Source organism: Carcharodon carcharias, chromosome 12, assembly GCF_017639515.1.
Source record: "Carcharodon carcharias isolate sCarCar2 chromosome 12, sCarCar2.pri, whole genome shotgun sequence".
NCBI classification, from domain to species: Eukaryota; Metazoa; Chordata; class Chondrichthyes; order Lamniformes; family Lamnidae; genus Carcharodon; species Carcharodon carcharias.
The window spans coordinates 121,542,810-121,568,766 of record NC_054478.1 but is presented as its reverse complement, the minus strand read 5'-3'; the positions used below and the strand labels follow the sequence as shown (position 1 = coordinate 121,568,766).

The 25,957-nt window shown below is 43.8% G+C and overlaps 2 protein-coding genes across 4 annotated transcripts in view; both read left to right on the top strand.

The window, feature by feature from the left end:
* Nucleotides 1-8,744, top strand: part of ftcd (formimidoyltransferase cyclodeaminase) — a 98,848-nt gene extending 90,104 nt beyond the window's left edge. The window contains exons 11-13 of the mRNA XM_041200274.1: nt 5,646-5,784; nt 6,694-6,789; nt 8,646-8,744. Coding sequence (XP_041056208.1) covers nt 5,646-5,784; nt 6,694-6,789; nt 8,646-8,744 — 334 coding nt within the window. The remainder of the gene's footprint in view (nt 1-5,645; nt 5,785-6,693; nt 6,790-8,645) is intronic.
* A 9,177-nt stretch (nt 8,745-17,921) lies between these two features.
* The window catches only part of rpe (ribulose-5-phosphate-3-epimerase), a 38,182-nt gene continuing 30,146 nt past the window's right edge, over nt 17,922-25,957 (top strand). For 2 of the 3 annotated variants that reach the window (XM_041200191.1, XM_041200190.1), the window contains exon 1: nt 17,922-18,119. In XM_041200191.1, coding sequence (XP_041056125.1) covers nt 17,929-18,119 — 191 coding nt within the window. In that variant the 5' untranslated portion in view covers nt 17,922-17,928. The remainder of the gene's footprint in view (nt 18,120-25,957) is intronic. The other variant, XM_041200192.1, reaches the window with a different exon arrangement.

Genomic DNA, 25,957 nt, shown 5'->3' with positions numbered 1-25,957 from the left:
TGTGGCTAAATGTTACTTGCCACTTTTCAGCCCAAGCCTGAATATTGTCCACATCTTGCTGCATTTGGACATGGACTGCTCCAGTATCTGAGGAGTCAAGAAAGGCGCTGAACATTGTCTTCAGGGAACATCCCCACTTCTGACCTTATGATGGAAGGAAGATCATTGACGAAGCAGCTGAAGATAGTTGGGCCTAGAACTGTTACTAATTGGGGAAAGGTTAGGGTATTACTCTTAAGTATATCAAAGAACTGATTTCCAACTGGGTGGGGGAAAGGAAAAGGAAGCCTGTGCCTATGTTCTTTGGGTTTTGCAGATAAACCAATGTTAAGGAAAGACTGGCTCCAGATTCTTCCTTTACTTAGTCAATAAGCAGCAAATTGTAACAACCTTCACCAACATCATGGCATACAGATTGACCACAGCTCATACTTCTGCAAAAAACATCTGAAAGTAGCTCATCCATTGTCTGTAGACCCTGGCCACTGGCTAACTTCGTCTTTATGAAAGCCTCTGCTTGTGATTGTCTCTGTGCCTTTTTGCAACTTCCCACACAGATGGAAATGAAGTTGCTGCTGTCCAGACCCATGTGCCTGCTCCTCCCTCCCTTTCAGGTTCTCCTCCCCGCTGGGGAAACTCCTTTGGAATGCACTATGTCCATGCCACACGGGCACTGCCAGTATAGGACTGATGTCCTAGAGGGAACATTTGCTAGATTGGTTGGGGAGGGTTTAAACTAAAATGGCAGGGGGATGGGAACCTATGCAAGGAGCCAGAGGAATGGGGAATAAAAGACAAGAACAAAAGACAGAAAGTGAAATAAGAAAAGTATGGTCAGAAAAATCAAACAGGGCCTCAGTGAAAAATAGTGGGAACAGGACAAGTGATGTTAAAAAGACAAACCTTAAGGCTTTGTGCCTTAACATGAGGAGCATTCGCAATGAAGTGGATGAATTAACCGTGCAACTGGATGTAAACAGGTATGATATAGTCAGGATTACAGAGACATGGCTGCAGTGTGACCAGGGATGGGAACTGAACATCCGGGGTATTCAGTATTTAAGAAGGACAGACAAAAAGGAAAAGGCGGTGGAGTTGCATTGCTGGTTAAAGGGGAAATTAATGCAATAGTGAGGAAAGATATTAGCTCCGACAATGTGGAATCTGTATGGGTAGAGCTGAGAAACACCAAGGGGCCAAAAATGTTAATAGGGGTTGTATATAGACCCCCAAACTGTAGTGGTGATGTTGGGAATGGCATTAAACAGGAAATTAGAGACGCATGTAATAAAGGAACATCTGTAATTATTGGTTACTTTAATATGCATAAAGATTGGGCAAATCAAATTAGTAACAATACCGTAGAGTAGGAATTCCTGGAGTGTATACGGGATGTTTTTCTGGACCAACACATTGAGGAACCAATGAGAGGCCAGGCCATTCTAGACTGGATATTGTGTAATGAGAAAGGAGTAATTGGCAGTCAAGTTGTGCGAGGCTCCTTGGGGTGAGTGACCATAATATGATAGAATTCATCATCAATTTGAAGGGTTTCGTGGTTGATTCTGAGACTAGGGTCCTGAATCTTAATAAAGGAAACTACGATGGTATGAGGCACGAGTTGGTTATGATGGATTGGGAAACGTTACTTAAAGGGATGACAGTGGATAGGCAATGGCAAATATTCAGAGAGCCATGGGTGAACTGCAACAATTGTTTATTCCTGTCTGGCGCAAAAGTAAAACAGGAAAGGTGACCAAACCATGGCTCACAAGGGAAATTAGAGATAGTATTAGATGCAAGGAAGAGGCATACAAATTGGCCAGAAAAAACAACAGACCTGAGGATTGGGAGCAATTTAGAATTCAGCAAAGTGGGACCAATGGATTGATTAAGAAGGGGAAAATAGAGTACAAGAGTAAGCTTGCAGGGAACATAAAAACTGACTGTAAAAGTTTCTATAGGTATGTGAAGAGAAAAAAATTGGTGAAGACAAATGTAGGTCCCTTACAGTCAGAAACAGGGGTATTTATAATGGGAAACAAAGAAATGGCTGACCAGCTAAATACATACTTTGGTTCTGTCTTCACAAAGAAGGATATTAATAACATACCAAAAATGTTGGGGAACACAGGGTTTAGTGAGAGGGAGGAACTGAAAGAAACCAGTATTAGTAGGGAAATGGTGTTGGGGAAACTGATGGGATTGAAGGCCGATAAATCCCCGGGGCCTGATAATCATCCCAGAGTGCTTAAGGAAGTGACCCTAGAAATAGTGGGTGCATTGGTGGTCATCTTCTGAGATTTTATAGACTCTGGAACAGTTCCTACAGATTGGAGGGTAGCTAATGTAATCCCACTATTTAAAAAGGGAGGCAAAGACAAAACAGGGAATTATAGACCAGCCAGCCTGACATCAGTAGTGGGGAAAATTCTAGAGTCCATTATAAAAGATTTAATAGTTGAGCACGTGGAAAACAGTGGCAGAATTGGGCAGAGTCAGCATGGATTTATGAAAGGGAAATCACGCTTGACAGATCTGCTGGAATTTTTCGAGAATGAAACTAGTAGAGTTGATGAGGGGGAGCCAGTGGATGTGGTTTATTTGGACTTTCAGAAGGCATTCGACAAAGTCCCACATAAGAGATTAGTGTGCAAAATTAAAGCGCATGGGATTGGGGGTAGTGTATTGAGATGGATAGAAAACTGGTTGGCAGACAGGAAACAAAGAGTAGGAATTAACAGGTCTTTTTCCGAATGGCAGGCAGTGACGAGAGGGGTACCGCAGGGATCGGTACTGGGACCCCAGCTATTCACAATATATATTAATGGTTTAGATGAGGGAACTAAATGTAATATCTCCAAATTTGCAGATGACACAAAGCTGGGTGGGATGGTGAGCTGTGAGGGATGCAGAGATGCTTCAGTGTGATTTGGACAAGCTGAGTGAGTGGGAAAAGGCACGGCAGATGCAGTGTGAAGTGGATAAATGTGAAGTTATCCACTTTGGTAGCAAAAACAGGAAGACAGATTATTATCTGAATGGCTATAAATTAAGAGAGGGGAATGTGCAACGAGACCTGGGTGTCCTCGTACACCAATCGCTGAAGGTAAGCATGCAGGTGCAGCAGGCGGTAAAGAAGGCAAATGGTATGTTGGCCTTCATAGCAAGAGGATTCGAGTATAGGAGCAGGGATGTCTTGCTGCAATTATACAGGGCCTTGGTAAGACCACACCAGGAATATTGTCTGCAGTTTTGGTCTCCTTATCTGAGGAAGGATGTTCTTGCTATAGAGGGAGTGCAGCGAAGATTTACCAGACTGATTCCTGGGATGGCAGGACTGACATATGAGGAGAGATTGAGTCAGTTAGGATTATATTCGCTGGAGTTCAGAAGAATGAGGGGGGATCTCATAAAAATCAATAAATTTCTAAACAGGACTAGACAGGGTAGATGCAGGAAGGATGTTCCCGATGGTGGGGGTGTCCAGAACCAGGGGTAACAGTCTGAGGATATGGGATAGGCCATTTAGGACTGAGATAAGAAATTTCTTCACCCAGAGAGTGGTGAGCCTGTGGAGTTTGCTACCACAGAAAGTAGTTGAGGCCAAAACATTGTATGTTTTCAAGAAGGAGTTAGATATAGCTCTTGGAGGATATGGGAAGAAAGCAGGAGCAGGCTATTGAGTTGGATAGTGGCCTACTCCTGCTGCTATTTTCTATGTTTCTATGTTTCAATGTGTCCTACACTATTGTGCCTGTAGTATCCTGCACTATTGCGCCTGTAGTGTCCTGCACTATTGTGCCTGTAGTGCCCAGGGCTATTGTACCTGCAGTGCCCAGTGCTATTGTGCCTGCAGTGCCCAGTGCTATTGTGCCTGCAGTGTCCTGCACTATTGTGTGCCTGCAGTGCCCAGCGCTATTGTGCCTGCAGTGTCCTGCACTATAGTGTGCCTGCAGTGTCCTGCACTATTGTGTGCCTGCAGTGTTCTGCACTATTGTGTGTCTGCAGCGTCCTGCACTATTGTGTGCCTGCAGTGTCCTGCACTATTGTGTGCCTGCAGTGTCCTGCACTATTGTTTTCCTGCAGTGTCCTGCACTATTGTGTGCCTGCAGTGTCCTGCACTATTGTGTGCCTGCAGTGTCCTGCATTATTGTGTGCCTGCAGTGTCCTGCACTATTGTGTGTCTGCAGTGTCCTGCACTATTGTTTGCCTGCAGTGTCTTGCACCATTGTGTGCCTGCAGTGTCCTGCACTATTGTTTGCCTGCAGTGTCTTGCACTATTGTTTGCCTGCAGTGTCCTGCACTATTGTGTGCCTGCAGTGTCCTGCACTATTGTGTGCCTGCAGTGTCCTGCACTATTGTTTGCCTGCAGTGTCCTGCACTATTCTGTGTCTGCAGTTTCCTGCACTATTGTGTGCCTGCAGTATCCTGCATTATTGTGTGCCTGCGGTATCCTGCACTATTGTGTGCCTGCAGTGTCCTGCACTGTAAACCATCACCATTTTTCTTGGCACTTTAGAAAGGGCTCAGTCCTTAGAGAAGTTGCAGAAAAAATTGACGAGAATTAATTCAACGATGTGGAACTTCAGTTTCATGGATAGATTGGAGAAGCTGATGTTGCTTTCCTTCAAGAAGAGACTGTTGAAAGGAGATTTGTGTAGAAATGTTCAAAATCCTGAGGGATCTAGGCAAAGTAAATAGGGAGAAATTGTTCCAATTGGCAGAAGAACCGAGAGCTGGTGGACACTTATTTAAGATGAATGGCAAAAGAACACACATGAGGAAAATCTTTCTTAAGCAGCAAGTGGTTTAGACAGTGTTTCCCAAACCTTTTCCCACTGTGACCCATTTTCATGCTGGAAAATTGGTGTGATTCCAGAGTGAGGGTGGTGAGGGAGAGTTGTTCAGCAGGGGACAGGGAGGAGTGTTATTGAGTGCAGAGCAATGGTTTTGTCCACAATGCTTTTGAAGACTTTGATGTGGCCCTGGATCAGTTCTTCCCAAACCTTTTCCCACTGTGAACTCGTTTGTTGTGGCCTCGGAGCTAAGAATCATGTACACACATGTAATAGGGCCTCGGCATCAATCCCAGAACTCTCCCGCCATAGTCTCCACTTGTCAATCACTATTGCTAGCTTGGAGTTCTTTACCCCACATGATCATCCCACAACCCCAATGTGGACCACGACCCATGGTTTGGGAACCCCTGGGTTAGCATCGTACTACCTGGGAATGTGAGGCAGATTCAGTTGGGACTTTCAAAAATCACCTGCAGAGAACAAAAGGCAGGGTTACAGAGAAAGGTAGGGTGAGTGGGATTAATTAAGTTGCTCTTGCAGGAAGCTGACACAGACAGGATGGGCTGAATGGTCTTCCTCTGTGCTGTAACCATTCTATAATTCAATAATTCTATGATTGTGGATTTCAGCACAATGTCATATCCGACTTAGTTATTCTCAAGGTATTCTGCAATGTTGTCATTGTGGTATCCTACTGCCTTGCTGAGGATGTAACAGTTTCAGCAGGAAAAAAGAAAGTTCCAATCCAATTGTGGCACTGGGAGGGAACTAACATTCGACAAGTTGTGCACTTCCAATTCATTCATGGTGACAGGAGCCTGACCTTTTCATTTTCCTTTTCAGGCGTGAAGCTGCAATGCAAGATGGCTTGAAGAAAGCTGTCAGCGTCCCTCTGTCCTTAGCAGAGAAAGTAAACAGTCTCTGGCCGGTCCTAAGGGAGATGGCAACATGTGGAAACCTGGCTTGCAAGTCAGATCTGCAGGTAGACATGGTTATGGGTAGAATAAGAAGCCTTAAAATCCAAGTGGCAAGTTGTGTCTCTCTAGAGGCAGATTCTGCACTCATTGTTGATTAAGTTACTGAGGGAACCAATTGTAACAAGTTTTGAAACAAAAACAGAATTACCTGGAAAAACTCAGCAGGTCTGGCAGCATCGGCGGAGAAGAAAAGAGTGGATGCCTCGAGTCCTCATGACCCTTCGACAGAACTTCAAAAGTTCTGTCGAAGGGTCGTGAGGACTCGAGGCGTCGACTCTTTTCTTCTCCGCCGATGCTGCCGGACCTGCTGAGTTTTTCCAGGTAATTCTGTTTTTGTTTTGGATTTCCAGCATCCGCAGTTTTTTTGTTTTTATCTCTGTAACAAGTTTTGGTTAGTTTTCATAGTAATTTTGTTAGGTAGTAGCAAATGTTGATCACTCACAGCATGTGAATGAAAACTTTTTAATGTTGGGAGTCATGTATCTGCCCAATTGGCTAGGCAGCAGTATTATAACCATTTATCATTCTTCAAGAAGGATATAAATTCTCTAGCTCTGAAGAAGAGTCATGGACTTGAAATGTTAACTCTGTTTTTTTCCCCTTCCACAGATGCTGTTAGACCTGCTGAGTTTTTGCAGCATTTTCTGTTTTTGTTATAGATTCCCCAGGCTGGTTAAGAGCTAGTTTCCATTTAAGTTTGTAAAGCTTAATTCACTTTCATAAGCCTGGGATGTAATTGAAGTAAGAACACTGGAATATATTTTGACTATGTTGTGTGTTGCATGTCTTCCCTTACAGGCCTCTTCTATGTTAAAACTTGAACCACTCAAGAATTGCAAGATTAATTGGGGAGTTAAGTCAGATCTGCTGGCCCCTAGTCCCAGCCTTGTTCTAAACTCTCTTTCTGTTTCTAGGTTGCAGCTAAAGCCTTAGAGCTGGGAGTATTTGGGGCCCATTACAATGTCATCATTAACCTCAAGGATATCAAAGAGAAAGAGTTCAACACCAAGGTATTGATGGAGCGGAGGACTCAGGGCTAGTGTTTGAACAGGATGAGGAAGTAAACAGTGAGGAGCTGGTTAACAGTCTTCAGGGTGGTTAAAGACTGGTGAAAGGGGCAGATACATGGCAGATTAAAAGTGACACAGAAAAGTGTGAAGTGATGTATTTTTTTAAAAAGAATTGAATAAATGGATATTTGGTTGTACAGAACTTGAGGATTGTTGAAGAAGACATTTTGTTGAAGGTTTTGTCTTGCACTCATCAGGACAATCGCAAGAATACCAATATTGGGGAAGCAACAACTTTGTTGGATTCCATGAGAAATGTGTCTTCTATGGAATGACACCTAACCTCCTACCCCTTTCGTATTTCCGATATGTGGATGATACGTTCGCTATATTTAAATCTGTAGCAGCACCTAATAATTTCCTTGCATATCTTAATGGGCTCCATCCTGAGCTCAAATTCACATTTGAAATGGAGCAGTCAAATGAACTCTCCTTCCTTGACATACTCGTTGAGAAATCTGCCAGGGTTTTCTCTACCATGGTCCACCACAAGCCTACCTTCACTGGTCAATATACACATTGGGATTCTTACAGTTCCACGCACTATAAGATTGGCCTTATCAACAACCTCATAAATAGGATCCATGCCATTTGCTCACCGTGCAAGCTTGATGCTGAAATAGGGTGCATCAAAGGCATCCTGCAATCAGATCATTTCACGCTATATATCGCACAAACTCATGAATGGGCCCAAGGCCATCACTATCGGTCATGAAAAGTGCCCAGTCCACCTCAGATTACCCTGGAAGGGCAAGATATCTCAAAAATTTAAGCTGTAGGTCAAGTTAGTTGTTTCACGCTGCTACTATGCAGTGGCAACATGGGTGCAATTCACCACTAACAGGAGGCTCCCATCAAGCCAAAAAGATGTTCTACATACCTCACAAGTGAGTAATGTGGTATATGAATTTCAGTGCCAGTGTGATGGAAGGCCATACGTCCCAAAGACTGGTGAATCGTATCAAACAGCATGTCCCTTCCACTGTTTGCAATAGGCAAGGTACAGACCATACCCAACCAGCCTGTGCTTGCAAAACTCAAAACACAGTGGCCAACATTAGATGTGATTCTGCGATTCAACAACATTTGCTAAATAATCCTTGGTGTGCTAAGAATTACGTTGACGACCAATTTAAGATTGTCAGTTGGGCTCGCAGCATTTGCATGTACTGGAATTGACATATATTAATACACAGGGCCCTGTTCTTTGCCGACAGAAAGAACATACACATTGCACCTGTTTCAGCTAAACAAAATAAGTAACAGCCATCCGCTGACTCATTCCTCATGGCAATGCCTTGATCAATCAGGGTCAAGCTGCCTGGTTTAAATTTCAACCAATGCTTGGCAGTTAACTATGTGAAGAGACTAGAGAACCTGGGATTGCTCTCCTTGGAGCAGAGGAAGTTAAGGGAGATTTAATAGATTTAACTGTGAGGGTTTTGATAAACTGCAACCAATTATATCCAGGGCAGAAGGGTCAATCACCTGGACACAGATTTTAGGTGTGGGGATAGCAGTGGGGATAACTGAGAATAAGCAAGGGCATATCCTCAATCTTGTGCATATCAGAACTTCGTGTGCAAGTCTGCGGCTTCATATTGTGTAATAAAGTGGGCAGATGTTTCATGTAATTCCATTTGTTTGAAGGGGTGGAGTACATGCAAGTATTTGTCACTTTAGTCTTCTTGCTGTCCTAGTCTAGAAGACTCTGTGTAGTTTCGGTGTTGGCAAGCAGTTAGCAAGTGACATTTGTTTACAGATTAGGAGTGAACTTTTTCTCTGCTTTTCCACAGGCTAGAATGAGGGCCTGTGATCTCCTGGATCAGGCTAAACAGAACACGGTGCACGTCTTCGAGCTGATTGACAAACGGGAAGAGTCAGGGAAAGAGTGAGAAACTGGACTACAACAGCTGAAAATCCATAGGAACACCTGGGGAATGTTTCCACTCTAAGTATTTGTGTTTATCAGCAGCAGTGAATAAAAGAATAACATTGCTCACAAAGTATGCAAGATTTTCTTGGTGAAAACAGTGGTCTTTGAGTTGTATTTATGTCATGGGGTGAATTTTATGCTCAGAAATTGAGTGCACTGCCCACCCACCCCCTGGGCTTACATCAAACTAGGTGTGATGACATCAGGTTGCCAACCCAACATCATCGTTCTGACCTCCCATAATAGTGAAGTCAAGCTGAGATCAGCAGCCTGCCCAACACATTTAAACAAACTAATTAAAGACCGATTCAGCTTGTTGATAAGACAATAGAGTCATATTTTATGTTGCTGATGCCATTTTTCACTGGGTACACGTGAAAAATGTTTGTAGTGAGTTATGTCAGCTATGAGGAGGTGGTGCAAGGGTGTATCGAAAGACCGCACGCGGGACTATTCAGCAGAAGAGTCATCTGGTGAAGGTGGGAGAGTTTCCCTGTGCATTAATGCATTCATTTTTTTCGGCCTACAATAGAAAATATTGATGGGGAGGGGCCTAAACTGAAGCTTGTAGATTTCAGTACTGGACTTGGAGATCACTGGCCGCCATGGGCAGAGTCCACCCGGGTGGGGAAGTTCCTCCAGCAAGGAGGTAAAGAGGGGAAGGTGATGGAAGAGGGCAGCTAGCCGGGTACAGGTGTGTCCTGTGGTCCAACCGGGTGAAGAACCTGCTGCTGTGCAAGGACCTCCAGAGGAGGCAACTCAACCAATGCCTTCTCCAGCTTTACATCTGCAACAAATAATGTAGGAAGGACAGATGGGGGATCCCAGACCAAGGATCCAAGGATGGCCCCATGGTTTGATGATGGGTCCCTGCAAATCCTCCTCCTGGCTGTGAATGATTGGCAGTGGGGGTGGGGGAGAGGGGACCCTTGCGCCAGCTGATGGGAAGAGGAGACCTCCCTGCCAGATCAAAGAAGGGGAATGGGACAGATGTGCTAAGATGTCATTTCATCCCTGGCAAGGGTCCACATTAGGGCACATTAATCACCAAAATGGAAAAACAGGCTTTTACCTCTTGCTTCTCCAATACTTCAATGTGTTCATATACTTTAATGTAGGAAACTAGAACTCAGGGATATAGTTTAAGAATAAGACACCTCCCTTTTAATACACCTCCCCTTTAATACAGAGATGAGAATTTTTTTTCTCTCAGAGGGTCATTAGACTTTGGAATTCTCTTCTCTAGAAGGTAATGGAGGCTGGGTCATTGAATTTATTCAAGGTTGAGTTAGGTAGATTTTTGTTGGATAAAGGGAGTCAAGGGTTGTGGGGGCAGACAGGAAAGTGAAGATGTGACCAAAACCAGATCAGCCATGATCTTATTGAACAGCGGACCAGGCTCGAAGAGCCGAATGGCCCATTCCTGTTCCTAAATCCTATGTTCCGTTCAGGCTTCTGATTAGTTTTCTGCCAATGAACAACTTCTTCCACAAGGGGAAGCAGCTGCCAACTCTTGCCAGGGTGCCTTTAAATGGGTGGCCATGACTGACTTCGGGTTTACACCAGATGTCCCTCCCTAGAGACCTGATTGGGCGTGCTGCTGACCTTTCCCTCACCTCGTTGGTCAACTTCCTGCCAAGCTGCCACTAATTGGCCGCAACACACTTTATTCGGCATGTGTAAATGGCAGGGGGGGTACGCAGCGGACTACATACTTCCCGTCAGCCTCCTACACCCTGCCCAAAAATGTAAAATTCATCTGCATGTGTCCTGTGGGGAGCAGATGGGAACGGTTCCTATCCTGCCCAATATTATGTTCATTCACCCCTTTCCTGAGTGTTTTGACGACTCCCTGGGGAATAATACCACACTGATTCTCCTTCAGCATCTTGTCCTACAGACTATTATTCACCTATGTTTTGTGGAATCATACATATGGCACAGGAGGCCATTCAGCCCACTGTGCTTATGCTGGCTCTTTGGAAGAGCTAACCAATTCATCACATTCCCCTCCTCTTTCCTTATAGTCCTGTGAATTTTTCCCCTCTATTCCATTTTGAAAGTTATTACGGATCCTGTTTCCATCATTCTTTCAGGCAGTGCTTTCAGAGCAGGACAATTTGCTGTGTGAAAAGATTTCTCTTCACCTTGGCTCTTTTTCCAATTACCTGAAATTTGTGTCCACTGATTATATCAACCCTCCTGCCGCTGGAAACAGGTTTTGATTATTTACGTTAACTTCATGGTTTTGAATCTCCCCTTACCTTCTGTAATCTAAGGAGACTGACCCAGCTTCTCTAATTTCTCCATGTAACTAAAGTTCCTTATCACTGTATCATTCGAGTACAACTCCTGCACCTTCCCCTAAAAGGTGGAGCCCAGAATTTAAAACAATCCTTTTTCTTGGGTCTAATCAGTGATGTATTATTATATATTTTATTCATTATTGCGTATTATTCAGCCTTGAATGTCAGCATGTGCTCGACCACAAGGAGCCATCTTGCTTGATGATCATACACACATGCACTTCCAGTGGAGTTCACTAGGTGGCAGCTAAGAACAGGAATGCTTGTCTATTTTATCTTCTCTGTAAGGTGGGGCAGTTTAGACAGTTGTAACCCCTATTACTGATACTCTGATGAAAATCAGCTTATTCAGCACAAACTGAAATAAACCTGGAAGCTTACTGCTCTTCCTATTCCTCAACTACTTAATGACATTTGCAGTCTTTACTTCATGGAATGAATCATCAAACAAGTGAAGAAACAATGCTTCATTTCCAATTACATTTAAAGGAAATGGTTTGATTTAATCATTGTAAATCAAGATAGTTTTTGAAGTAGTGTTTCATTATAGCCACTTATTTCCCATATTTATTAAGTCCTGTGGTATACTCAGAGTAAAGTTGAATATTGCTCTACCAGGTAATGTGCAGTGTATTATTCTGATGCTAAGGTGGAGCTGTGTTTAAGATTGTTTAAACTGACTTACTGTAATCAATGTCAGTAAACACAATGTGAAGTCAAGGCAAATGCTGGTAGAAGTTTGGAACTCTCTTCTGCAGACATCACTTGATGTTAGGTCTATTATTAAGTTTAAAACTGAGGTTGATAGATTTTTATTAATCAATGTCACAGCTGTACAACAGGAGGACACCTCGTTGGGCTCATGCAGCGAGGCAATATGGGTAGAGCTCCGGAATAAGAAGGGTGCAGTCACAATGTTGGTGGTTTACTATAGGCCTCCCAATTGCCGGCGGGAGATTGAGGAGCAGTTATATAGGCAGATTTTGGAAAGATGTAAAAGCAATAGTTGTGGTGGGTGATTTTAACTTTCCCTATATTGACTGGGAATCACTTAGTGCTAGGGGTTTGGATGGTGCAGAATTTGTAAGGTGCATCCAGGAGGGCTTCCTGAGACAATACGTAGATAGTCCAACTAGGGAAGGGGCAAAACTGGACCTGGTATTAGGGAATGAACCCGGCCAGGTGGTCGAACTTTCAGTAGGAGAGCATTTCAGGAAAAGTGACCATAATTCAGTAAGTTTCAAGGTGCTGGTGGATAAAGATAACAGGAGTCCTCGAGTTAAGGTGCTTAATTGGGGGAAGGCTAATTATAACAATATTAGGCAGGAATTGAGGAATCTAGACTGGAGGCAGATGTTTGAGGGCAAATCAACAACTGACATGTGGGAGGGCTTTCAAACGTCATTTGATAAGAATTCAGGACTGGCATGTTCCTGCTAGGATGAAGGATAAGCATGGCAAGTTTCAGGAACCTTGGATAACGATATTGTGAGATTAGTCAAAAAGAAAAGGGAAGCATTCGTAAGGGCTAGAAGGCTGGGAACAGTTGAAGCTCGTGGAGAATACAAAGAAAGTAGGAAGAAACTTAAGCAAGGAGTCAGGAGGGCTAAAAGGGGTCATGAAAAGTCACTGGCAACCAGGATTAAGGAAAATCCCAAGGCCTTTTATACATATGTAAAAAGCAAGGGGGTAGCCAGACAAAGGGTAGGCCCACTCAGGGACAGAACTGGGAATCTGTGTGTGAAGCCAGAAGAAATGGGAGAGATACTAAATGAATCCTCATCAGTATTCACCAAAAAGAAGGACTTAGCGGTCGATTTGTCAAGGGAAGAGTGTGTAGATAGCCTAGATCATGTTGAGATCAAAAAAGAGGTGTTAGACATCTTGAAGAATATTAAGGTGGATAAGTCCCCAGGGCCAGATGGGATCTATCCAAGAGTACAGAGGGAGGCAAGGGAGGAGATTGCTGGGGCCTTGACAGAAATCTTTGTATCCTCACTGGCTATGGGTGAGGTCCCAGAGGATTGGAGAATGGCCAATGTTGTTCCATTGTTTAAGAAGGATAGCAGGGATAATCCAGGAAATTACAGGCCGGTGAGCCTTAGGTCAGTGACAGGGAAATTATTGGAGAAGATTCTTCGTGACAGGATTTACTACGATTTGGAAGCAAATGGGTGTATTAGTAAGAGGCAGCATGGTTTTGTGAAGGGGAGGTCATGTCTCACTAACTTGATCGAGTTTTTTGAGGAAGTGACAAAGATGATCGACGATGGAAGGGCAGTGGATGTTATATACATGGATTTCAGTAAGGCCTTTGACAAGGTCCCTCATGGCAGACTAGTACAGAAGGTTAAGTCGCACGGGATCAGAGGTGAGCTGGCAGGATGGATACAGAATTGGCTTGGTCATAGAAGACAGAGGGCAACAGTGGAAGGGTGCTTTTCTGAATGGAGAGCTGTGACTAGTTGAGTTCTGCAGGGATCAGTGCTGGGACCTTTGCTGTTTGTGGTATACATAAATGATTTGGAGGAAAATGTAACTGGGCTAATTAGTAAGTTTGCAGATGACACCAAGATTGGAGGAGTTGCAGATAGTGAAGAGGATTGTCAAAGGATACAACGGGATATAGATCGGTTGGAGACTTGGGCGGAGAAATGGCAGATGGAGTTTAATCCTGACAAATGCCAGGTAATGCATTTTGGAAGGTTAATACAGGCAGGAATTATACAGTAAATGGCAGAACCCTTAAGTGCATCGACAGGTAGAGGGATCTGGGTGTACAGGTCCACAAGTCACTGAAAGTGGCAACGCAGGTGGATAAGGTAGTCAGGAAGGCATATGGCATGCTTGCCTTCATTGGCAGGGTATTGAATATAAAAGCTGGGAAGTCATGCTGCATCTGTATAGAACCTTGGTTAGGCCACACTTGAATTATTGTGTGCTATTCTGGTCACCACATTACCAGAAGGATATGGAGGCATTGGAGACGGTGCAGGTTTACCAGGATGTTGCCTGGTCTGGAGGTTATTAGCTATGAGGATAGGTTGGAGAAACTCGGATTGTTCTCACTAGAGCGACGGAGATTGAGGGGCAACTTGATAGAAGTTTGCAAAATTATGAGTGGTATGGACAGAGTAGATAGTCAGAAGCTTTTTCCCAGGGTGGAAGAGTCAATTACTAGGGGACATAGATTTAAGGTGAGGAGAAAACTATAAAGGTGATGTGCGGGGCAAGTTTTTTATGCAGAGGGTAGTGAGTGTCTGGAATTTGCTGCCAGAGGAGATGGTGGAAGCAGGTACGATAGTGGTGTTTAAGAGGCAGCTTGACAAACACATGAATAGGATAGGAATAGAGAGATACAGACCCCAGAAGTGCAAAAGGTTTTAGTTAACGGGCAATATGATTGGCGCAGTCTCAGAGGGTCGAAGGGCCTGATCCTGTGCTGTACTTTTCTTTGTTCTTTGAACGATTTAATATGTGGAGTTTCGTTCCTGCATTAGTGAATTGTTATTAGAGATTTTAAATGTTCATTTTTTAAGATTCGTTTCCTTACTTTTCATTTCCTCATTTTTAATCCAATCTTTATTTCCCTCTATTTATTTCTCTTTTTTGTACCTAATTTGGGATTGTGTTCCCCTGTACTAATTCACTATCCTTCTCAATCTCTGTTTATTTCACTGGCTAAAGAGATACAATGTTGGTTCTGTTGTTCACTTAAGGCTCCAGATGCCCTATTCCCATTGCCATGCTGTTATCAGTTTGGACTTCCAGCAACTGACAGCGCAAAAATGTTTTGAACTGAAGGGTGCAGGAACAAGTCTTAACTAGCTGGACAAGCCACAAGATACCTCGCTCCTGAAAATTCCAGGCTAAAGATTATTTTGATGTTTGCTAGTCCCTAAACTGGAATCAGAGGTAAAGTATATATGACAACATCCTACAATACTGCATATGAGGGCAATCGGGATATATCACAATATCCTACAGTAATTCCACACAAGGGTAAAAGGATACAGAACAATATCCTATATATACCTAACAAATCTACCAAATGAAGAGTTGAAACATAAATTATGCTTCCAAGGTTACCTTCAAGGTTGTAGTCAAGAATTTTAGAGTTTAGAAAATCAGTTTTAGTTTTAAAACAGAATTTCTATATAAATATCTTTTCTGATTTAGTACTGATTTTTACTTTCAAACAAAAGTATTTGAGATAATTTTCCCTGAATATGAACATACATAAGAATTAAAATTCTGAATGCTAATGACTATGGTTGCTTGCTTCAAGTTCTTTGCTTGCAAGGGATTTTAAAGTTGTTTATCAAAAAGGAAAATTCTCTGGCCTTTTGTAAGCTTTATTCATGAAAATCATCAGTGAAAGTAGAAAATGTCTTTAGAGTTCTATGGAAGGGAAGCTGCCCTTTCATAGAATCATAGGAACTTTATGGCACCGAGAAAGGCCACTTGGCCCATTATGTCTGTGCCAGCCAAAAAATTAGCGATCTAGTCTAATCTCACTCACCAGTAGTTGGTCCATAACCCTGCGGGTTACAGTACTTCAGGTGCATATCCAGACACCTTTTAAATGAGTTGAGGGTTTCTGCCTTTACTATTCTTTCAGGCAGTGAGTTCCAGACCCCCACAACCTTCTGGGTGAAAAACAATGTTCCTCATCTCCCCTCTAATTTTTCTATCAATCACTTGTTCAGACACAAACTTGGAAAAGATGGTAGCCCTCATAATAATCACAAAAATTTAAGTCATGATCTCTGTGAAGCAGACCAGGAGGAATATGAAGCAAGTTGGGATCACTGTGAAGCAGACCAGGAGAAGTGTGAAGCAAGTTGGATTCACTGGGAAGCAGACCAGGAGGAGTATGAAACAGGTCAAGATCATTGTGAAGCCGACTGGGAGGAATGTGCAGCAAAATTTGAAGTGCTATGGGGAAAAGGCAGGAGAGTGGGACTAGGTAAATTGCTCATTCAGAGGGCCAGCATAGGCATGATAGGTTGAATGGCCTCCTTATGTAGTATAACCATTCTTTGATTCTATGAAACGCATCACTCATCCCGAAATGAGATTCACTTGGGCTTCAAATGTAGTTGACTTCAAAACAAACATATGATTTGTAATTATTGTTTCTGATTATAAAGCGCACTCCTAACATTTCAGTGTAGTTTGCGGAATTTGAGCTTGGGATTTAGGTGCTGGATGGTGGGAGGAGATGATGGTGGAAAGAGGAAGACTGGGAATTGGGGTTGGAAGGATCACAGTTTGGCCAAGGTGAAAGATGGTACTGGGAGTTTGGAGAATGTGATGGGAATGGGGCCCAACAATTCCTGCAGAGCTAGAAGCAGCAGCAATGTGGTAAGTGTGAGTGTTTCAGAGAGAAGTGGCCAGTAATGAGGTGAATGGGAATGGTGTTGAAAGAGGAGTAATAAAGGTATGATTGACAGGGTCAGGGAGAGGAATCATGGGTGATGGTGCTTCTCCTATTTCCAGCCCCTTATTCCTCCCCTGCTTCAATCCTCCCCATCAATCATGCATATTTTTTCTCCTTTCAAGCTTCACCAATCAATCACCAAACAATCACAGAAAGGTCCAAATAAAATGACAATGCCAATACCATCCGATATAAATGCAACATTGGTCATTAATGTTATGAGCAGCAATGATATAATGTAGTTTGTGTGCACCCTATAGGTGGTCATACCATGACTACTAAACAAATCAGAAAGTAAAAATTTTACTTCAATAGCATTGTGCAATATTGTTAATTTAATGGGAAAATATCCCATTAGTTACTTATAACACCGTTCAGATGATAACACTGATTTCAGTGACTGCCTCAGCCCTCATTAACATATTCTGCATATTTCACCATATGGACATGGTGACAGTAAATTCATTTTTGGGAGAAAGATTCAATACTCAACCCAGATAAACTGCACAAGATCTTTTCCATTCTGTAGAAGACGATTTTCTTCTGCCTGGGCACATGATATTATCCAATACAATTATTTCATACAAGGGGTGTAATTGAATTCTATTTTATCAGTACTCAGTTGGGTAGAAAGATCAAATTACTCTTGGAGACCTTACTATGGGTAAACAGTGAAAGATTGTTTCCATTAGTGGGTGAGGATCTGAGGCGGCTCGCTAGATGGCACAAGGGCAAAGACAGAGGAAGGAACTGAGGGATACACCCCAGTGGGGTGGGGTAGAGACCAGGGTATCATATACACGGGTAAGTACAGATCGGGGAGATGCGGGTTACAGGAGACAGCACCAGCACTGGCAATGAATAGCCTCCTGGCTCTTGGAACTTCTTGCATAACAGCTGCTAGCATGAAACCAAAAAGCAAAAATACTCAACTACCCAGCCAAGGTAAATGCAATAATATTTGCAAACTTCAGGCGATCAAACCTCAGGAATAACTTGAAGCGGAGTTAGCAACCACAGTTTCAACAAAGAGTTTGTGACAGAGGAATCCAACCAGTCTCCGGGAAAGACTATTTATTGTTGTCCCCTATTTTTCCAAATAAATATAGCCAGACTGAAGCTTTTGTGGTTGGTCCATCTTCTTCCAATGCGGGTATTTCCTTTCAGTTGAGATTGGGTGTTTAAATTCCTGGCTCTCACTCAACTGCAATTACACTAAAGTGGCTCGAGACACTACAACTACTGAGCATGTGTGCAGCCCGCAGTGCACATCGGGATTTGTAGTCCAGGCCAGGATTCGCAATGCATGCTAGATGCTTGACGTGGCGCGATCTTCCGCAGTGTATGCCGGGTGGAGAATCGGTCCCAAGATGCTCGGCGCGACCTCGCAGTGCATGCCGGGGGGAGGGTCAGTCCCAGCATGCTCGGTGTGGCGCGGCCTTCTGGCAAGTTATAGTTCCGGGATGGCGCACAGCTGCAAGATTGGCCCCTCGATTCTCAACAGCGATCTGGCCCAGCTCGGGGCCGAGTGCAGACGGATGCTGGACTGCGGGGCCGACTACCTGCACCTGGATGTGATGGATGGGTAAGCAGGGCCCTCCCTGCCTGCGAGGATGTGTTCGGGTGGGATGTGGAATGGGTTTCAGCAAGTGGTTCGGGAGTGTATAGAACAGACCGAGATTGTACACAGGACTCCAGCTGAACACTCAGAAAGAACCTAGAGCATTGTAGTAAGGCTTCGTTATTATACTAAAGAAGAGTCGATGTTAACTCGGTTTCTCTCTCCACAGATTATCAAAGAGAAAGCATTTGCAGGGCTACTGGGAAAATGCAGGGGAGTGGGACTAGCTGAGTTGCTCTTGCAAACCGTATAATTTTCTAAGTGCTTTGCTATTATAGAATGATTATAACACAGAAGGAGGCCATTCTGCCAGTTATTCCGGTGGTTGTTCTCTGCAAGAGCAACTCACCTAGTCCCACTTCCTGGCATTTTCTCAGTAGCCCTGCAAATGTTTTCTCTTTGATAATTGTCTAGTTTTCCTTTTAAAGGCTACAATTGAATCTCCTTCATCTAAACTTCAAACAATGCATTCCAGATCCTAACCATTTGCTGTGTAAGAGTTTCCCTCATGTTGAGGATTCTTTCGCTGATTCCCTTAAAATGGTGCCCTCTGGCTCTTGATTCTTCCACCAATGGGAATAGCTTCTCCCTAGCTACTTTATCCTGATGCCTCATTCTCTATCAAATCTCCTCTCAACCTTCTCCAAGGACTGAGCTTCTCAAATCTATCCACTTAACTGAACTTCTTCATCCTGGGAACCATTCTTGTGAATCTTTTCTGCAGCCTCTCTAATGCCTTCACATCCTTCCTAAATTATGCCCCTTATAATAGATTGAAGCATTTTCCCTATGTCGGGCTAACTGGCTTTTAGCTCTGGAGGAACAGCACTGGAGGAACAGCACCTCATCTTCCGACTAGGCACTTTACAGCCTTCCGGACTGAATATTGAGTTCAACAATTTTAGATCACGAACTCTCTCCTCCATCCCCACCCCCTTTCCGATCCCCTCTTTTTTCCAATAACTTATATAGATTTTTCTTTTCCCACCTACTTCCATTATTTTTAAATGTATTTCCATCCATTATTTTATCTCTACCCTTTAACCTATTTCGATCCCTTCATCCCACCCCCCACTAGGGCTATTTGCTGCCAGACCTGCTGAGTTTTTCCAGGTGTTTTTGTTTTGGATTTCCAGCATCCGCAGTTTTTTGTTTTTATCTATTTGTACCTTGCTTGTCCTGCTTTCTATCCTTAATTAGCACATTCCTTAGATAATATTACTACCTTCAACACCTCTTTGTCCTATTGTCTATGACATCTTTTGGCTATCTCCACCTATCACTGGCCCTCTATCCAGCTCTAACTGTGTTCTCCCCCCCCCCCTTAAACCAGCTTATATTTCACCTCTTTTCTATTTTTACTTAGTTCTTTGAAGAGTCATACGGACTCGAAATGTTAACCAGGTTCCTCTCTGCAGATGCTGCCAGACCTGCTGAGTTTTTCCAGGTATTTTTATTTTTGTTTTGGCTTTTAGTTCTGTTTTTCTTTCCCTCCTTTCTTGATATGTAGGCGCTACATTTGTTATCTTTCAATCTTTTGGGAATTTACAGAATCTATGACATTCTGGAAGATCAAAACCAATGCATTTATTCACATACCCAGAGAGCCACCAGCAATGGCTTCGCTTCCTGTCCCTCTAGAGTCTTGTAAGGACTTCCCCTTGGCTCCTTCCTAATTCTTATCTACATGCCGCTCCTCCGAAAACTCATCAGTTTTCACATAACCTAGCTCTACCTTGCCACCACCTTTATTGATCCTTCCACTGTCTCTGAATTGCCAGGCTGTTTGTCCAGTATTTAGCACTGGACAAACAGAAATTTCATCCAACTAAATATTGGGAAGAAACCATTGTCTTAAGTCCCTGCCACAAGCCCCGTTCCCTGGCCACCAACTCCACCTCTGCCTGGCAACTATCTGAGGCAGAATCAAACCACTTGCAATTTTGGATTATTTAATCCTGGTATGAGCTTCCAACCACACATTTCACCCTTCACCCTTGTGCTTGTTGACCTACTTTGGCTTCTGGTTCACCAAAAAAAAACCCTTGATTTTAAATTTCTCATCCTTTTATTTTCAGATGCCTCCATGATCTATCTCTGCAACCTGTTTCTGCCCTGCAACCAAGCGATATAATCTGTGCTCCTCCAATCCTGGCCTCTTAAGTTTAATTGCTGCGCCGTTGGCGACTGTGCCTCCTACTGCTAAGGCCCCAAGCTCTGTAACTCCCTCCATAAATCTCTCTGCCTTTTGTTCCTCCTTTTAATACACTCGTTAAAACCTATCTCTTTGACTAAACTATTGGTCATCTGACCTAATATACTTCCTTAATGAGGCATGGCATCAAATTTTATTTGCTCCTGTGAAGCATCTTTGGATCTTTTACTATGTTAAAGGTGCTTTATAAATTCAGGTTGAAGTACTCGAGGTGCTTCCAGTCCTGGGGAATTTGTGCCTTTCAGTTTTTCATCTCATATGTTTTGAAATTGTTGATTTTACTGATTTCATCAGTTATGATGAGCATGTTGTTCCAATGAGTACTTGAAGAATTATTCATTCAGTACATCAATTATTTGGTGCTCATTCAATGTTTCAGCCCCATTAAGCTCTTCTTCTGATTGCCCTCAAACTGTTTTATTATGAAGGGATTTCACACTCTTTGGTTTGCATTTTTTCCTCTGATTGTTCTTTGCCCTGACCAATGATTTACTCCAATTCTGCACACTCCTATATTTACCCCAGTGGTTCCTTCTTCCTGTGGCAGTTTTAGATTGTTTTTCCTCCTGATCCATTTGGTGTCATGTTTAGTCTGCACTTGGGAATCTTGGGCTTTATTTCTCCTGAATGTGTCTTTAAAAGGATTCCAAAGGTTCATGAATTCAAGCAATTCTCCAGATTTTCACTATTCAGAGCTGAACTGTAAATGCACCAAATCCGAGTAAACAACTAACAGTAGATCTTATCTACAGGTTGCAATATATTCAGTAAGCGTGCAGTAATGAGATTACAGTCAGCATTGTTACACATTAACTTTGTGAAACTGAAAATCATTCAAATATTCACAAATATTGTAACATTGGCTACTTTGACAATGCACACACTTTGTCATTATAAATCCCACCTACAGTGACAGACCTGTACCCACCAGTACTGTACCCCAATGATATACAGTGACAGACCTGTACCCACCAGTACTGTACCCCAATGATATACAGTGACAGACTTATACCCAAATGTTATATAGTGACAGACCTTTACCCCAGTGATATACAGTGACAGAACTGTACCCACCAGTACTGTACCCCAATGATATACAGTGACAGACCTGTACCCACCAGTACTGTACCCCAGTGATATACAGTGACAGACTTATACCCAAGTGTTATATAGTGACAGACCTGTACCCCAATGATATACAGTGACAGACTTATATCCAAGTGTTATATAGTGACAGACCTTTACCCCAATGATATACAGTGACCAACCTGTACCCACCAGTAGTGTACCCCAATGTTATACAGTGACAGTCCTGTACCCAGCAGCACTGTACCCCAGTGTTATACAGTGACAGACCTGTACCCCAGTGTTATACAGTGACAGACCTGTACCCCAGTGTTATACAGTGACAGACCTGTACCCCAGTGTTATACAGTGACAGACCTGTACCCCAGTGTTATACAGTGACAGACCTGTACCCCAGTGTTATACAGTGACAGACCTGTACCCCAGTGTTATACAGTGACAGACCTGTACCCCAGTGTTATACAGTGACAGACCTGTACCCCAGTGTTATACAGTGACAGACCTGTACCCCAGTGTTATACAGTGACAGACCTGTACCCCAGTGTTATACAGTGACAGACCTGTACCCCAGTGTTATACAGTGACAGACCTGTACCCCAGTGTTATACAGTGACAGACCTGTACCCCAGTGTTATACAGTGACAGACCTGTACCCCAGTGTTATACAGTGACAGACCTGTACCCCAGTGTTATACAGTGACAGACCTGTACCCCAGTGTTATACAGTGACAGACCTGTACCCCAGTGTTATACAGTGACAGACCTGTACCCCAGTGTTATGCAGTGACAGACCTGTACCCCAGTGTTATGCAGTGACAGACCTGTACCCCAGTGTTATGCAGTGACAGACCTGTACCCCAGTGTTATGCAGTGACAGACCTGTACCCCAGTGTTATGCAGTGACAGACCTGTACCCCAGTGTTATGCAGTGACAGACCTGTACCCCAGTGTTATGCAGTGACAGACCTGTACCCCAGTGTTATGCAGTGACAGACCTGTACCCCAGTGTTATGCAGTGACAGACCTGTACCCCAGTGTTATGCAGTGACAGACCTGTACCCCAGTGTTATGCAGTGACAGACCTGTACCCCAGTGTTATGCAGTGACAGACCTGTACCCCAGTGTTATGCAGTGACAGACCTGTACCCCAGTGTTATGCAGTGACAGACCTGTACCCCAGTGTTATGCAGTGACAGACCTGTACCCCAGTGTTATACAGTGACAGACCTGTACCCCAGTGTTATACAGTGACAGACCTGTACCCCAGTGTTATACAGTGACAGACCTGTACCCCAGTGTTATACAGTGACAGACCTGTACCCCAAAGTGTTACAGGGGTTTGGGAGAGTTTAAAGCCTGTCTCTTCATGGGAAATTTGGAACACTCAGGCCCCCTCCCACAACTCTTTCTTTCGATACGTCGATAACTGTTCATACTCTTCATGCTCTTGTCTGGACCTGGAAAAATTTATCAATTTTGCTCCCAACTTCCACCCCCCCCACCCCCCCATCACCTTCATATGTTCCATCTCCGACACTTCCTTTCCCTTCCTTGACCTCTCAGTCTCTATTTCTGGTGATAGATGCCCACCAATATTCATTACAAGCCGACTTCCACAGCTACCTCAACTACAGCTTCTCACACCCTGTTTCCTGTAAGGACTCCATCCCATTCTCTCAGTTCCTTCGCATCTGTTCCGATGATGCTACTTCCCAAAATGGTGCTTCTGACATGTCTTTCTTCTTCCTTAACCGATGTTTCCCCCCACTGTGGTTGACAATGCCCTTAACCGTGTCTGACCCATGTCCTGTGCCTCTGCCCTCACACCTTCCTCTCCCTCCCAGAAACATGATAGGGTCTCCCTTACCCTCACTTTTCACCCCACCAGCCTCTGCATTCAAAGTATTATCCCCTGCCATTTCCGCCAACTCCAGCATGACGCCACCACCAAACACATCTTCCCTTCACCCCCCCCCCACCGTCAGCATTCCGTAGGGACCGTTCCCTCTGGGACACCCTGGTCCACTCCACCATCACCCTCAACACCTCATCCCCTTCCTATGGCACCTTCTCATGCAATCGCAGAAGGTGCAACACCTGCCTCTTTACACCCTCTCTCTTCACCGTCCAAGGGCCCAAACACTCCTTTCAGGTGAAGCAGTGCTTCCCTTGCATCTCCTTCAATTTGGTCAACTGCATTTGCTGCTCCCAATGTGGTCTCTACATTGGGGAGACCAAACGCAGACTGGGTGACTGCTTTGCGGAACACCTTCGGCCTGTCCGCAAGCATGTCCCAGACCTTCCTATCGCTTGCCATTCAACACACCACCCTGCTCTCATACCCACATGTCCATATTTGGCCTGCTGCAATGTTCCAGTGAAGCCCAATGCAAACTGGAGGAACAGCACTTCCTTCCAGTTAGGCAGTTTGCAGCCTTCTGGACTTAACATTGAGTTCAACAGCTTCAGACCATGAGCTCTCTTTGTCCTCACTCCTTCTTTAATGCCCCATTTCTCTACATTAATTTTTATTTTTTATCCACTTATTTTTATTCATTGTTTATATCCTTTTTTATGCCCCCTTCTATCCCGTTTTCTATCCTTTTGTCCCCACCACTGCCCCCTCCCCCCACCCCATCCCCAAAAGGGCCACCTGTCACTTGTTCCATGTTGTTCTTTCACACACTGCTACCCTTGTTCTGCTATTACCACATTCTGCTTTCTTATCTTTACGCTACTATCAGCACCTTTGTTGGCCCTTACCATTAACACTCCCTTTGTCCTTTAGTTCATGACATCTTTGTCAATCTCTCCTTTGTCTCCACCTATTGCTGGCCTTCTATCCAGCTCCACCTGCCCCACCCTGCATAAACAGTATAAATGTTTGCTGACCACACAAAGCTAGGTGGCGATGTAAGCTGTGTGGGAGAGGAGGACATAAGTTGCAAAAAGATAATAGACTGGTTATGTGAGTGAGCAACATGGTGGCAGATGGAGCATAACTGGGGGAGTGTGAGGTTATTCACTCTGGTAATAAATATTCTGCTTTCCTATACTTTTTAAAAGATGTGAGACTTTTAAATTTGAAGCTCAGTGGGACTTGGCTCTACTTGTACAAGGAGCACAGAAAGTTAGCATGCAGGTACAGCATGAGGGAGATGGTGTAGTGGTAATATCACTGGACCAGTAATCCAGAGGTCCAGGCTAATGTTCTGGGAACAAGGGTTCAAATTCCACCAAGTAGTAGTAATCTGGAATTAAAACATGGTCTCCGTGATGACAACCATGAAACCATGCCGATTATTGTAAAAACCCATCTGGTTCACAAATGTCCTTTAGGAAACCTGCCGTCCTTGCCTGGTCTGGCCTACATGTGACCCACAGGAATGTGGTTGACTCTTCACTGGCCTCTGAAATCATGTGGCAATTAGGGATGGGCAACATATACCAGTGCCGCCCACGTTCCACGAAAGAATGTGAAAAAAGCAGCTAGTAAGTCAAATGGCATGTTGGCTTTTATTGCAAGGGGATTGGAATATAAGAATAAGGAAGTCTTTCTACAGTTGTATAGGGCTTTGGTGAGACCTCACCTGGAATACTGTGTGCAGTTTTGGCCTCCATAACTAAGGAAGGATATACTTGCATTAGAGGCAGTACAGTGAAGGTTCACTAAATTAATTCCTATGATGCAAGACTGAATAAATTGAGCTATATTCTCTGGAGTTTAGACTAATGATTGGTGATCTCATTGAATCATAGAAAATTCTGAAGGAGCTTGACAGGGTAGACACTGAGGGGTTGTTACCCCTGTCTGGGATTGTAGAACACAGGGACATAGTCTCAGGATAAGGGACTGATCACAGAGGACTGACATGAGAAATTTCTTCACACAGAGGGTTGCGATTCTTTGGAGTTCTGTACATCAGAGGGTGGCGGATGCTCCATCGCTGAATATATTCAGAACTGAGACACATTTTTGGTGTCTTAAGGAATTAAGGGGTGCGGGGAACGCGCAGGAACATGGAATTGAGGTAAAAGACCAGCCAAGATCATATTAAATGGCGGAGTAGGCTCAAGGGGCTGTTTGGTCTAATCCTGCTTTTATTTCTTATGTTCTTAGCCTGTGTTCGACCTGTACCCAACAACACAGTACTTCAGAGTTATGCAGTGACAGACCTGTACCCACCATTATGGTACTGTTGCATGTGGTTTTAAGAAGACTGGTAACTTGAGTATGTAATTGGCTTTGGAATAGGAGGCAGAGAGTAGTGGTGAACAGGTGTTCTTTTGACTGAATAGAAGTCTAACTTGCGACTAGCCAGGACTTGGTATTATAGGATGGAATCATAAGTTTATGGCACCAAAAAAGGCCACTTGGCCCGTCAAGTCTGTGCCGACAGAAAAACAAGCCACCCAGCCTACTCCCACTTTGCAGCATTTGATATGTACCCCAGCAGGTGCATATCCAGTCACCTCTTAAATGAGTTGCGGGTTTCTGCCT